Raw genomic sequence first — 15,421 nt, 5'->3', positions numbered from 1 at the left:
CATGTGCTGTAGTGGAGGAGACAGGACAGTTTGTCATTCCTCAATGGTAGGAAGTGGAGAGGGAGTGTGTTGGTAGAGAGGGAGGGAGGCTCCGTAAGGCCCTGAGGTCACTTCCTGTGGAGCTGAGATCATGTGCAGCAGACAAGGTGACCATGATGCCATGCTTGGTAACCGACCAACTGAACGGTCAAACCCAGTTTAAATAACAGCAGCAAGTCCATGAGATTGAAAGAGAATGTGTGGTCTAAACCAATGAGACCATGCTGCCTCATCCTGGGGGGAAAAGAGAGAGAGGAGAGAAGGAGAGTAGTAGGCTTGGGAGATATACTGTTTACTGTATACCGGGGTATTTCCAAATACCGACTGTATGATTTTCAATACCGTTTAAAAAAGATTTATATATGCAGGTGTGTGTGCTATATCACTGCTTATAACTTTAAGTTAAGTATAACTATAAGTATAATTATAGAATTAATGAGCACGAGGAGAACAGAGGAGTTGATCCTGATTCGATAACCCTCACAGCTATCCTCCAATCACAATGATTATCCAAATATTGGAACTCTGTCATTTTTTTCTCTCCACAGAACACATTGGTATCGGGTTGCTAAGCAACCGTTTTCCGTTTGTCCAGACGAAACCATTCTGTCAAAGGGTGCTAGCTCAACCTCTCAATTCTCAAACTAAATACATACTGCATTTCCAACCACAAAACCTCTTTGCTTTGTTTTTAAGCCTCAAAATACAACAACTTGCCTAGCTAACAGCTAAATGTTTGTTTTTGACTGCTATAATTATATTTACATTTTGGAGGCTCCACATGCTGTCATGGAAAATATGCTGTCTGTTTGGCAATGACATGGAATGGTAAGGAGTGGAATGTCAGCTAAAAACACTGGTACCCAGACAAGAGACATTCGAACCCCTCCTGGGTCAAGATCCCTGTTGCCTACATTTTATTTTATTTTTTATAACGCCCCTTGTATGCACTTCCGGTAATACCGTACACAGTGAAATTACTCTGCTTCTCCACTCGCGCATCATCAGGAAAATTACGTTTACCAGGGGCCTGTTGCACAAAAGTAGAATTAAGACATCCGGGATAAATGACTCAGCTGAGCTCAATGAAGCCAAAACATGTGCGTCCAGGCTTAATTGGTTGCACAAAGACCAAGCCAGGATGAGCAGACACGGATTCATTAAGCCAGGTGAAACCAATCCTGGATAGGTGCGCGCTCACGGCTCACTCAAATAGACCCCGCCACAGATCACAGATTAACTGATTTACCATGGCAACTAGAGCCGCGTACTTTTCCCCGTCGGAAGCACAAATCCTCATGGAGGCATACGAGGAGGTAAAAGATATAATTAAGAAGAAAGGCAACACCGCCACAGTGATAAAGCAAAGAGAAAAAGCGTGGCAAAGTATTGCAGACCGCCTGAATGCGTAAGTAGTGCACAATTACACACTCACCGCTCCGCTGAAACATCACAATTACAATTCAAATATTTAATTCACATCTCCAAAAATGCAGTTGTACTGTAATTATGAAACGGTTAAATTTTTAATTGAAATGCACTGCAGATATGAGTGAAATTGTGTAAAGTAACTCCATCACACTGTATAAAGCTATGATACATTTTTTGATATTTTTACTGAAAACAAGACAAAAATACCAAGTAATTTTTTGCAGTGTGACTCCATTAAATGTGTGTGTGTGTGTGTGTGTGTGTGTGTGTGTGTGTGTGTGTGTGTGTGTAGATTAAACATGAACGGGCCAAAACGGACATGGCAGCAGGTCAAAATCAAATACAAGAACATTCTGCAGAATGGTATGGTCCCTGACTAATATTTAACAAAGCACAAGCATATATTGTACCCAGAAGGTGCCTGCTCACACATTGTCTGTACTGTTTTAGCAGTGAAAAAGAATACCCACAGACAAGGCACGGGTGGTGGGTCACCAAAGGCTGACCTTACCCCAGCAGAGGACATGGCCTTGGAGCTAAATAAAGGCAGGCCCGTCTTAGAGGGGATCCCTGGGGGGAAAGAGACAAGCATAGGTTCCTCCCAAGATGCCACCCGCTTCATTCAAGGTATGTCCTTCCATCTCTACATGGGATACAACCACATTCATATTGAATCAATTTGGACTGTCTGACTTTGGTTTACCTATTGCCTTGCAGTGTCTGGCAGCACTGTGTTCCTGTTAGAGCCACCAGCACAAGCACCAGACGATGCTGATCCAGTGAGTACTCCATCAAAGGCATACTGTAGGCCTGGCATGTCTTGTCTACTAGCTTCAATATGAATCCGATTAAATGTGATAGGGTGAAGGCCCCAGTGCAACAGCACATGATGGAGACGATGATGAGGAGGAGACCATCTCTCTGGATTCCAGAAGGCATGAGGTATCATGTTAAGACTGTGAAAGTACTATTTACTCTACAATGGTGAGGAGTCCTCATCAAAATCAAAAAATCTAATTTCTTTTACAGGACCCAGATGCTATACAGTGGGAAAACCAGCCTGGCAACATAGTGCGTATTAATAAAAGGACACCACATCCTGCCAAATTCCAGCTGCGCTAATTGTATTGTGATCACAGAGCTCACAAGCTATCAGAAAGTTGTATGGCAACCACCTCCGGCGCCAAATAGAACTGGCAGACATAGACATTCAGTACAAGAAGAAAAAGATGGAAAATCTTGCACTGGAGTCCGAAATAAAAAAGAGGACAATTAGGAAACTGGACCTTGAAATAAAAAAACTTGAGAGGGAGGTGAGATATGCCTTCAATGTACACTGTATGCTAACTGTAACACAAATGTATTAATCATTATTTTTCTTTCCTCCCCCAGCTCCAAGAAGATGACACAGCTCAAAATAAAAATTAGGTATATTCTCGTAAAGTCAAGTGAGCCATGACATATGAGCTCTTATTGTGAGCACACAGGACGGTGGCATCTTTCTAAGGTTTTTTTTATTTTCCCAGCAATCAGTACAACCAAGTCATCGTTATAAGGCATCGCCCTCTTTTGCCCACCCCCCCAGCACCAGGTGTGGCCACTAGCCTATATGAAGGCCCAAAATTGTGTGTTCCTTTCTGCTCTGACAATGGCATGCCCATTCGTGCGAGATGTGGTGGATGAAGAAGCACTTGTGCTGAGGAGAGCCTTCAGGCGAGAAAGGGTCTTCAGGGACCGGTTGGACCCACTGGCCTTCCCTGATGACCATCTATATGAAAGATACAGGTTTTCTGCAGATGGCATCAGGTATCTATGCAGACTACTGGGTCCCAGGATTAAGCACCGCACTGCACGGAGCCATGCACTGAGTGTGGAGCAAATGGTTTGTGTGGCCTTGCGCTTTTTTGCTAGTGGAGCCTTCCTGTACTCAGTGGGGGATGCAGAACAGCTGAACAAGGCCACAATTTGCCGCACAATAAGGAGTGTGTGTCTGGCTATCAAAGCATTAGCAGATGTCTTCATCTCCTTCCCTGGCCACAGAAGACTCTGTGACATCAAAGAGGAGTTCTATAGGATTGCAGGTAAGAGGATCTACAAATTACAGGACAACTGTTAACACATAGTAGGATACTCATTACTTTGTGTGACAGGTTTCCCCAATGTCATTGGTGCAGTGGACTGCACACACATAAGGATAAAAGCCCCCTCAGGTGCCCATGAGGCCGATTTTGTGAATAGGAAATCCTTTCACAGCATTAATGTTCAGGTGAACATAACTTTTTGATATTGTCCATTGACGAACACTCTGCATTGCCAGTGATGTGCATTGATTGGTGTAATATTCCTCATCTTATGATTTCAGATGGTCTGCAATGCTGACTGTGTGATCAGCAATGTTGTGGCAAAATGGCCTGGCTCAGTCCATGACTCCAGAATCTTTCGGGCCTCTGAAATCTATCAGTGCCTATCACAAGGTAAGCCACACAACCCCTATTTATAACCATCATGGCTGTGTCAAGAATATCACTGTGTTTATGAGGTAGTAATGATGAGATTTTGTGTTGACAGGTGAATTCTCTGGTGTGTTGCTGGGAGACAGGGGGTATGGCTGCCAGCCTTTTCTCCTGACACCTTTCACAGACCCCCAGGAAGCACAGCAGGCCTACAACCATGCCCATGCCAGGACCAGGGCCAGAGTTGAAATGACCTTTGGCCTCCTGAAGGCACGCTTTCACTGCCTTCACAAATTAAGGGTCAGCCCTGTTAGGGCATGTGATATTACTGTGGCTTGTGCTGTCCTCCACAATGTGGCCTGCCTGAGGAAGGAGAGGGCCCCCAGAGTGCCACCAGCCATGGACTGGGACAATCCGGCAATCTTCCCTGATGACGACAGTGGTCGGCTGCTGAGGGACCAATATGTGTTGAATTATTTTAGTTAGTATGTGTGCTTTCAATTTTGGTTAAATATGTCCTGCGGTGGCAGAGGAATTTGGGTTTTTTTGGGTTCGTTTTTTGACGAATTTGGCCTCTTATGATGTTTGTGCGGTATACTGTGTGTAATACAAGGCTGCAGGGAGGCTACTGCATCCATTCATTTGTCTGTTCAGTTGATGTGTATGGATTTGTCCTGCATTTATTTTAGTGTGCAGACATGCAGGGTGTGTTATATACAGACCTTTGAATGTGTATGTATCATTTTGTATAATATGCTTGGATTCTGTGCTTTCCATCTTGTAGAGTCACTGTGACTTCAGTTTCGAAAGGAGCTGATGGTTTACCTGCTTTGTTTTGTCCTTATTCAATAAAGGAACATAATGTTACACATTGTGTTTTTATATTCATATGGAATGTGTATTTGTTTATATGACAGAGTACTAGGGCCACACTGAAGAAAAAGGATAAAGTCATAAATTTATGAGGCTGGTTCTTTCTGCAGAAAAGCTACATATTGTTTTTACAGTTTTGATACTTATGACAATGTGATACTTAATATTCTGGCACATCAGCATGTCTTTGTTTATGAAACCATACTGAAGTACAATTTCACGAAATGCCCCACATCTGTCATTTTAACAACTGTCCTCCTTTAAAACAACTGGTTACAATATTATGACTTGTGTTTTTTCCCCCTCTGTGGCCCTAATATTCTATCATTTTATATATAGCCTTATAGTCTATGGGAAACTGTAAATTATCTAATGATAGCAACATCATCTAAAAATCATTTTTTATCCAAAATCATTGAAATTAATGATCACAAACGTTTAAATAATAACAGTGGGTCTAGTTATATGTGATAACAATGTATAGTGAGCAGTGAAATAACTATTGGTTTCCATTTGTGGTGACTGCTGACTGACATTAGGGATGAGATTAAATAGATCCTGGAATTTAGCCTGGTCTGGAGCAGGCTAGCTCCACAGAATAAATCTCCATGGTAATTTATACCATAACATATCCTCCTGCCCCCTATCCATCTTTAGTGCAACCGGATTACGGATCAATTGAGCCAGGATCACCAAGATATCCTGGCTTAATCCCTTATCCTAGTTTTGTGCAACAGGCCCCAGGTGGAATCCCGAAATAAATGTGTAAAGTAAACACTAATTTAGCTGGTTGTGCAAGACTTTTAACAGATACAATGATAAGTAGTGTATTGTTTGTAAACGCGTGCATGCTTTTCTCCGAGAAAACAACAGCTGATTAAAAGGAGGTGTGGCGGACGCTAGCCGCCAGGAGGATACTCTTGTTGATCCTCTGCTGAAGTAGGTCACTGAGGAGGAGAGCACACTCCTCCATTTTCCTACTAACGAACTGACACTCTCCTTGACCACTCGACCACTTATCTGTTTCTGGGTCACGGAGGAGAGGAGGACAGACTTGTCACCAGTTGAGAAATGTCCCCATGACATGGTCGCCTCGCACTAGATCCACCTTTAACGTTCATAATCATACCATCATTTTCCCTTTAACTTTCATGTACAGTACTCTCCTTAGAGTAAACGGGCTTTATAGAGACAGTACTTCACTCAGAGTAAACTGGCTTTACAGTACTTCACTCAGAGTAAACTGGCTTTATAGAGACAGTTCTTCACTCAGAGTAAACTGGCTTTATAGAGACAGTACTTCACTCAGAGTAAACTGGCTTTGTAGAGACAGTACTTCACTCAGAGTAAACTGGCTTTACAGTACTTCACTCAGAGTAAACTGGCTTTATAGAGACAGTACTTCACTCAGAGTAAACTGGCTTTACAGAGACAGTACTTCACTCAGAGTAAACTGGCTTTATAGAGACAGTACTTCACTCAGAGTAAACTGGCTTTATAGAGACAGTACTTCACTCAGAGTAAACTGTCTTTATAGAGACAGTACTTCACTCAGAGTAAACTGGCTTTACAGAGACAGTACTTCACTCAGAGTAAACTGTCTTTATAGAGACAGTACTTCACTCAGAGTAAACTGGCTTTATAGAGACAGTACTTCACTCAGAGTAAACTGGCTTTATAGAGACAGTACTTCACTCAGAGTAAACTGGCTTTATAGAGACAGTACTTCACTCACAGTAAACTGGCTTTACAGAGACAGTACTTCACTCAGAGTAAACTGTCTTTATAGAGACAGTACTTCACTCAGAGTAAACTGGCTATATAGAGACAGTACTTCACTCAGAGTAAACTGGCTTTATAGAGACAGTACTTCACTCAGAGTAAACTGGCTTTACAGAGACAGTACTTCACTCAGAGTAAACTGGCTTTATAGAGACAGTACTTCACTCAGAGTAAACTGGCTTTATAGATACAGTACTTCACTCAGAGTAAACTGGCTTTATAGAGACAGTACTTCACTCAGAGTAAACTGGCTTTATAGATACAGTACTTCACTCAGAGTAAACTGGCTTTATAGAGACAGTACTTCACTCAGAGTAAACTGGCTTTATAGAGACAGTACTTCACTCAGAGTAAACTGTCTTTATAGAGACAGTACTTCACTCACAGTAAACTGTCTTTATAGAGACAGTACTTCACTCAGAGTAAACTGGCTTTATAGAGACAGTACTTCACTCAGAGTAAACTGGCTTTATAGAGACAGTACTTCACTCAGAGTAAACTGGCTTTATAGAGACAGTACTTCACTCAGAGTAAACTGGCTTTATAGAGACAGTACTTCACTCAGAGTAAACTGGCTTTATAGAGACAGTACTTCACTCAGAGTAAACTGGCTTTACAGAGACAGTACTTCACTCAGAGTAAACTGGCTTTATAGAGACAGTACTTCACTCAGAGTAAACTGGCTTTATAGAGACAGTACTTCACTCAGAGTAAACTGGCTTTATAGAGACAGTACTTCACTCAGAGTAAACTGGCTTTACAGAGACAGTACTTCACTCAGAGTAAACTGTCTTTATAGAGACAGTACTTCACTCAGAGTAAACTGGCTTTATAGAGACAGTACTTCACTCAGAGTAAACTGGCTTTATAGAGACAGTACTTCACTCAGAGTAAACTGGCTTTACAGAGACAGTACTTCACTCAGAGTAAACTGGCTTTATAGAGACAGTACTTCACTCAGAGTAAACTGGCTTTATAGAGACAGTACTTCACTCAGAGTAAACTGGCTTTATAGAGACAGTACTTCACTCAGAGTAAACTGGCTTTACAGAGACAGTACTTCACTCAGAGTAAACTGTCTTTATAGAGACAGTACTTCACTCAGAGTAAACTGGCTTTACAGAGACAGTACTTCACTCAGAGTAAACTGTCTTTATAGAGACAGTACTTCACCCAGAGTAAACTGGCTTTGTAGAGACAGTACTTCACTCAGAGTAAACTGGCTTTATAGAGACAGTACTTCACCCAGAGTAAACTGGCAGTGAGTTCATAGTAGCGGTATAACAGCCGCGGTTCCAAAAGAGGCTTTCTCTGTTGAAGAAATCAGAGTGACAACGATGGGGAGGGACGGCACCCAACCAGCCTGGCCCGTCCACCAACCAGTCATAATGTCCACCATTACATCATCCCTCTTTCGATCAGTCCAAAAAGAGAGAGCACTCATTCACAAAGCCTCATTGTAACCATCCAGGCCCCTGCTCTGCCCTGCCCTGATCTGCCCCTGCTCTGCTCTGCCCTGATCTGCCCCTGCCCTGATCTGCCCCTCTTCTGCTCTGCTCTGCCCTGCTCTGCTCTACCCTGATCTGCCCCTGCTCTGCCCTGCCCTGCTCTGCTCTACCCTGATCTGCCCTGCCCTGATCTGCCCTGCCCTGATCTGCCCCTGCTCTGCTCTGCCCTGCCCTGCTCTGCCCGTGCTCTGCCCCTGCTCTGCCCCGGCCCCTGCTCTGCCCCTGCTCTGCCCTGCCCCTGCTCTGCCCCTACTCTGCCCTGCCCCTGCTCTGTCCTGCCCTGCTCTGCCCCTGCTCTTCTCTGCCTTGCCCTGCCCCTGCTCTGCCGCCGCTCTTTCCTCCCCTGCCCTGCCCTGCCCCTGCTCTGCCCTGTCCTGCCCCTGCCCTGCTCTGCCTTGCCCTGCCCCTGCTCTGCCGCCGCTCTTTCCTCCCCTGCCCTGCTCTGCCCCTACTCTGCCCTGCCCCTACTCTGCCCTGCCCCTGCTCTGTCCTGCCCTGCTCTGCCCCTGCTCTTCTCTGCCTTGCCCTGCCCCTGCTCTGCCGCCGCTCTTTCCTCCCCTGCCCTGCTCTGCCCCTACTCTGCCCTGCCCCTGCTCTGCCCTGTCCTGCCCCTGCCCTGCTCTGCCTTGCTCTTCCCTGCCCCTGCTCCTGCTCTGCTCTTTCCTGCCCTGCCCCTGCTCTTTCCTGCCCTGCCCCTGCTCTGCCCTGCCCCTGCTCTGCCCTGCCCCTGCCCCTGCTCCTGCTCTGCCCTGCCCTGCCCCTGCTCTGCTCTGCCCTGCCCCTGCTCTGCTCTGCTGTCAGATAGCTCTGGAGGGTGTTGGTACATGGGTAATGGGTAATTGGAGGGTTATTAACATAGAGATATCTCTATGCAGTTTATCTCTTTAGTAATCTGAGGGGTGGAGCACACAGAGCAGAGCAACTAGATTCTGTTGAGCGAAAACGATCAACATCCCAACTCTGACCGTGGCTGTTGTAGCAGGGTCCTGTTCATTAGGATGAAAACATTTCCAAACATTTTAAAGATGCTATGTGAATGTGTCCAATTAGAACACATATTTTAGTTTTTTGTTGCAAAATGTTTAGCTACGGTGTGCACTACTTAACAGGACCCAGGAAGCAGTGAATTGCTCAATTCAGAATAATCTGTGGATATTTGAACCTGTCAAACATACAGAACAACGCCTAAACTATACATACTTTATAAAACACATTATATATGATCTGGTACTACAGGAAGCTGCTGAGGGGAGGACAGCTCATAATAATGGCTGGGACGGAGGAAATGGAATGACATCAGACCCATGGAAATGTGTTTGATGTATCTGAAGCTATTCCACTGATTCCACTCCAGCCATTACCACGAGACCATCCTCCCCAGTTAAGGTGCCACCAACCTCCAGTGTCTGGGACAAATGAAAGTGATCATAAACATATCATTACTGCTAAGGGATATTTGGCCTGAACAATGTAATGAGGAAGACCAATAGTACTGGATATAGTAGACCGTCAGCCATACTGGATATAGTAGACCATCAGCCATACCGGATACAGTAGACCATTAGCCATACTGGATACAGTAGACCATCAGCCATACCGGATACTGTAGACCATCAGCCATACTGGATACAGTAGACCATCAGCCATACTGGATATAGTAGACCATCCGCCATACCGGATACAGTAGACCATCAGCCATACCGGATACAGTAGACCATCAGCCATACTGGATACAGTAGACCATCAGCCATACTGGATACAGTAGACCATCAGCCATACTGGATACAGTAGACCATCAGCCATACCGGATACAGTAGACCATCAGCCATACCGGATACAGTAGACCATCGGCCATACTGGATACAGTAGACCATCAGCCATACTGGATACAGTAGACCATCAGCCATACCGGATACAGTAGACCATCAGCCATACTGGATACAGTAGACCATCAGCCATACTGGATACATTAGACCATCAGCCATACTGGATATAGTAGACCATCAGCCATACTGGATACAGTATACCATCAGCCATACTGGATACAGTAGACCATCAGCCATATTGGATACAGTAGACCATCAGCCATACTGGATATTAAAGACATTGATATAGATCTCTATGGTGCTGTGGCTGGTTGTGAGACATGTCACTGGTATCTTTATCAGCAACATAGCAGCAGATAAAGGTGACATCCCACTGGGCACAGACGTCAGCTCAACGTCTACTTTTCATTTACATTTGGTTGAGTTGTCAACGAATGTGAATTCAACGTGAAATCAACAAAACATTTCACCATGTCATCGAAATCCCCTTTATGTTGATGACTTTTTTCAAATCCAATCAGTTTTCCACGTTGATTCAGCACCATCACATTGAATTTTTGTTGTTGAAATGATGAGGAAACAACATTGATTCAACCAGTTTTTGCCCAGTGGGACTCACTCAAAGTGCATACATGGGCACACACCCACACACTGGGGTGTTATGCCAGTCAGTCTGGATCTCTCTCTTCTCCTCTACTCTGTTATCCCAGTCAATCTATTTCTCTCCCTGTGGATTACTGCCTGCGGTCTCTGAGACGTCATGAAGAGGCCAGCGTGCCAGCTCAGCTGTAGGAGCTTACGCCCTGAGTATGTCAGAACGAAAATGGAGGGAGGAGAAAGGAGTGGAGAGAGAGAAGGGAGAGTAGGAGAAAGAGGGAAGGTATAAAGAGAGAGAGATTGTGAGAGAGAGATTGTGTGTGAGAGAGAGAGAGAGAGAGAGAGAGAGGAGGGTGAGAGAAAGGAGGGAGAGAAGGAGAGAGAGATGTGAATGAGGGAGAGCAATAGAGCGAGAGAAAGAGAGAGAGCGAGAGAGAGAGAGAGAGAGACAGAGAAAGGCTGCAATATCTCTATTCACTCATAATTGCACTGGAGCAGAGAGGAGCTGAAAGGCAGCTGTCCCGTTAGGGAAGGAAACCTATTACCACACAATCACCACCATTATCAGGGAGTAGAGTGTCAGTGATTGGTGCGGCATTGAAGTGTGTGTATGTGTGCGTGTATGTATGTGGGGGAGAGAGAGAGAGAGAGAGAGAGAGGAGAGGGGGAGAGAGAGGAGAGAGAGAGAGCGAGAGAGAGCGAGAGCAGAGAGAGAGAGAGCGAGAGAGAGTGGTGGGAGAGGGGAGAGGGGGAGAGAGAGGGAGAGGAGAGAGAGCGAGAGGAGAGAGAGAGAGAGAGAGAGAGGGGTGGGAGTGTGCCCTTGATGAGCATGCAGCAAGATTCCTGTGATAACAGCATAGCCATCGACGCCAGTTTCCTCCACCACTATATATTACCAGTACATGAGGTGTTCAGTAATATACAGGAGTAGATCATGAAACTGAAATATAAATAGCTCAATCATCAATAGACAGAGGCTTATGTCAACATACCATACTACCGCTACTACTACTACTACTACTACTACTACTACTAATACTACTAATACTAATACTACTAATAATACTACTACTACTAATACTAATACTACTAATACTACTAATGCTAATACTACTACTACTACTACTACTACTACTACTACTACTACTACTACTAATACTACTACTACTACTAATACTACTACTTCTACTACTAATACTACTACTACTACTACTACTACTAATACTACTACTACTACTACTACTACTACTACTACTACTACTACTACTAATACTACTACTACTACTACTAATACTACTACTACTACTACTACTACTGCTACCGCTACCACTACTACTACTACTACTACTACTACTACTGCTACCGCTACCACTACTACGACTGCTACCACTACTACTACTACTACCGCTACTACCGCTACTACTACTACAACTACTACTATTCTACTACTACTACAATTACTACTATTCTACTACTACTACCACTACTACCACTACTACTACTACAACTACTACTATTCTACTACTACTACTACAACTACTACTATTCTACTACTACTACCGCTACCACTACTACTAATACTACTACTACTACTACCGCTACCACTACTACTAATACTACTACTACTACTACTACTACTACTATAGCTACAGACGGCAGAATGAAGGATACTGCTTGGGTTTATATCATGGTGTCTTTTAAAAGACTGTCCTAGACCCAGATAAAACAAGCAGAGAGATGGGGAATTGAGAAATGGGACAAGATTGAAGGATGGAGAGTGAGGCGGAACAAATTAATATTTTCCCCATGAGATCTGTAGCCTGCAGTATATCAGTCAAGGATATGAATAGCAAGAAGGAACATTTAGATGGTAAATGATCAACGATCAGCAGTGACAAAACAACTGGACCTGTATGTAAAGACAACAGACCAGCAGAACTATCTGGTTAAAGCCATGATCAAACCGACAGATATTCCCACAAAAGACCACTACTTCCAACAAGACATATAGGTAGGACTTCAACCTATAGTGGAGGCTGCTGAGGGGAGGACGGCTCATAATAATGGCTGGAACGGAACAAATGGAATGACATGTGTTTGATGTATTTGACTCCTTTCCACTCATGCCGCTCCAGCCATTACCACAAGCCCGTCCTCCCCAATTAATGTGCCACCAACCTCCTGTGGTATAAGCATCACAATGCTTACAGAACAGTTTGAGCTTACAGTAGCCGTTGCCTGGAAACAATCCATTTGACTGAGCTGAGCTGCTTGCCTCTCCTTCTCTACAAATATGCATGGAAGACCATACACATCCTCCTATAGAGACCATACACATCCTCCTATAGAGACCATACACATCCTCCTATAGAGACCATACACATCCTCCTATAGAGACCATACACATCCTCCTATAGAGACCATACACATCCTCCTATAGAGACCATACACATCCTCCTATAGAGAACATACACATCCTCCTATAGAGACCATACACATCCTCCTATAGAGACCATACACATCCTCCTATAGAGACCATACACATCCTCCTATAGCGAACATACACATCCTCCTATAGAGACCATACACATCCTCCTATAGAGACCATACACATCCTCCTATAGAGACCATACACATCCTCCTATAGAGACCATACACATCCTCCTATAGAGACCATACACATCCTCCTATAGCGAACATACACATCCTCCTATAGAGACCATACACATCCTCCTATAGAGACCATACACATCCTCCTATAGAGACCATACACATCCTCCTATAGAGACCATATACATCCACCTATAGAGACCATACACATCCTCCTATAGAGACCATACACATCCTCCTATAGCGAACATACACATCCTCCTATAGAGACCATACACATCCTCCTATAGCGAACATACACATCCTCCTATAGAGACCATACACATCCTCCTATAGAGACCATACACATCCTCCTATAGAGACCATACACATCCTCCTATAGAGACCATACACATCCTCCTATAGAGACCATACACATCCTCCTATAGAGAACATACACATCCTCCTATAGAGACCATGGCAGACCATACACATCCTCCTATAGAGACCATACACATCCTCCTATAGAGACCATACACATCCTCCTATAGAGAACATACACATCCTCCTATAGAGACCATGGCAGACCATACACATCCTCCTATAGAGACCATACACATCCTCCTATAGAGACCATACACATCCTCCTATAGAGACCATACACATCCTCCTATAGAGACCATATACATCCTCCTATAGAGACCATACACATCCTCCTATAGAGACCATATACATCCTCCTATAGAGACCATACACATCCTCCTATAGAGACCATACACATCCTCCTATAGAGACCATACACATCCTCCTATAGAGACCATACACATCCTCCTATAGAGAACATACACATCCTCCTATAGAGACCGTACACATCCTCCTATAGAGACCATACACATCCTCCTATAGAGACCATACACATCCTCCTATAGAGACCATACACATCCTCCTATAGAGACCATACACATCCTCCTATAGAGACCATACACATCCTCCTATAGAGAACATACACATCCTCCTATAGAGACCATACACATCCTCCTATAGAGACCATACACATCCTCCTATAGCGAACATACACATCCTCCTATAGAGACCATACACATCCTCCTATAGAGACCATACACATCCTCCTATAGAGACCATACACATCCTCCTATAGAGACCATACACATCCTCCTATAGCGAACATACACATCCTCCTATAGAGACCATACACATCCTCCTATAGAGACCATACACATCCTCCTATAGAGACCATACACATCCTCCTATAGAGACCATACACATCCTCCTATAGAGACCATACACATCCTCCTATAGAGAACATACACATCCTCCTATAGAGACCATACACATCCTCCTATAGAGACCATACACATCCTCCTATAGCGAACATACACATCCTCCTATAGAGACCATACACATCCTCCTATAGAGACCATACACATCCTCCTATAGAGACCATACACATCCTCCTATAGAGACCATACACATCCTCCTATAGAGACCATACACATCCTCCTATAGAGACCATACACATCCTCCTATAGAGACCATACACATCCTCCTATAGAGACCATACACATCCTCCTATAGAGACCATATACATCCACCTATAGAGACCATACACATCCTCCTATAGAGACCATACACATCCTCCTATAGCGAACATACACATCCTCCTATAGAGACCATACACATCCTCCTATAGCGAACATACACATCCTCCTATAGAGACCATACACATCCTCCTATAGAGACCATACACATCCTCCTATAGAGACCATACACATCCTCCTATAGAGACCATACACATCCTCCTATAGAGAACATACACATCCTCCTATAGAGACCATGGCAGACCATACACATCCTCCTATAGAGACCATACACATCCTCCTATAGAGACCATACACATCCTCCTATAGAGAACATACACATCCTCCTATAGAGACCATGGCAGACCATACACATCCTCCTATAGAGACCATACACATCCTCCTATAGAGACCATACACATCCTCCTATAGAGACCATACACATCCTCCTATAGAGACCATATACATCCTCCTATAGAGACCATACACATCCTCCTATAGAGACCATATACATCCTCCTATAGAGACCATACACATCCTCCTATAGAGACCATACACATCCTCCTATAGAGACCATACACATCCTCCTATAGAGACCATACACATCCTCCTATAGAGAACATACACATCCTCCTATAGAGACCGTACACATCCTCCTATAGAGACCATACACATCCTACTATAGAGACCATATACATCCTCCTATAGAGACCTACTGCAGAGAG

General features: G+C 44.1%; 2 protein-coding genes across 9 annotated transcripts in view; one reads left to right on the top strand and one right to left on the bottom strand.

Moving 5' to 3' along the window:
• arhgap44a (Rho GTPase activating protein 44a) overlaps window positions 1-15,421 on the bottom strand; it is a 136,637-nt gene that overhangs the window by 111,020 nt on the left and 10,196 nt on the right. The gene's annotated exons all lie outside the window — the stretch shown is intronic.
• LOC139573891 (uncharacterized) lies at window positions 1,064-4,811 on the top strand. 3 transcript variants are annotated; one of them, XM_071398064.1, is made up of 10 exons: window positions 1,064-1,833; window positions 1,921-2,097; window positions 2,188-2,249; window positions 2,332-2,412; window positions 2,500-2,541; window positions 2,610-2,783; window positions 2,863-2,898; window positions 2,997-3,551; window positions 3,833-3,944; window positions 4,039-4,811. In XM_071398064.1, exons 1-7 carry the CDS (start codon window positions 1,770-1,772, stop codon window positions 2,896-2,898), a joined length of 636 nt encoding a protein of 211 aa, XP_071254165.1. In that variant the 5' UTR covers window positions 1,064-1,769; the 3' UTR covers window positions 2,997-3,551; window positions 3,833-3,944; window positions 4,039-4,811. The 3 variants fall into 3 exon arrangements, with proteins under 3 accessions (XP_071254165.1, XP_071254077.1, XP_071253991.1); XM_071397976.1 differs by having other exon boundaries at window positions 2,610-2,898; XM_071397890.1 differs by having other exon boundaries at window positions 2,610-3,551.

Source organism: Salvelinus alpinus, chromosome 1 (genome assembly GCF_045679555.1).
Source record: "Salvelinus alpinus chromosome 1, SLU_Salpinus.1, whole genome shotgun sequence".
In the NCBI taxonomy this organism is placed as follows: domain Eukaryota; kingdom Metazoa; phylum Chordata; class Actinopteri; order Salmoniformes; family Salmonidae; genus Salvelinus; species Salvelinus alpinus.
Note: the sequence above shows the minus strand (reverse complement) of the source record. Positions and strands in the feature narration are given on the sequence as shown.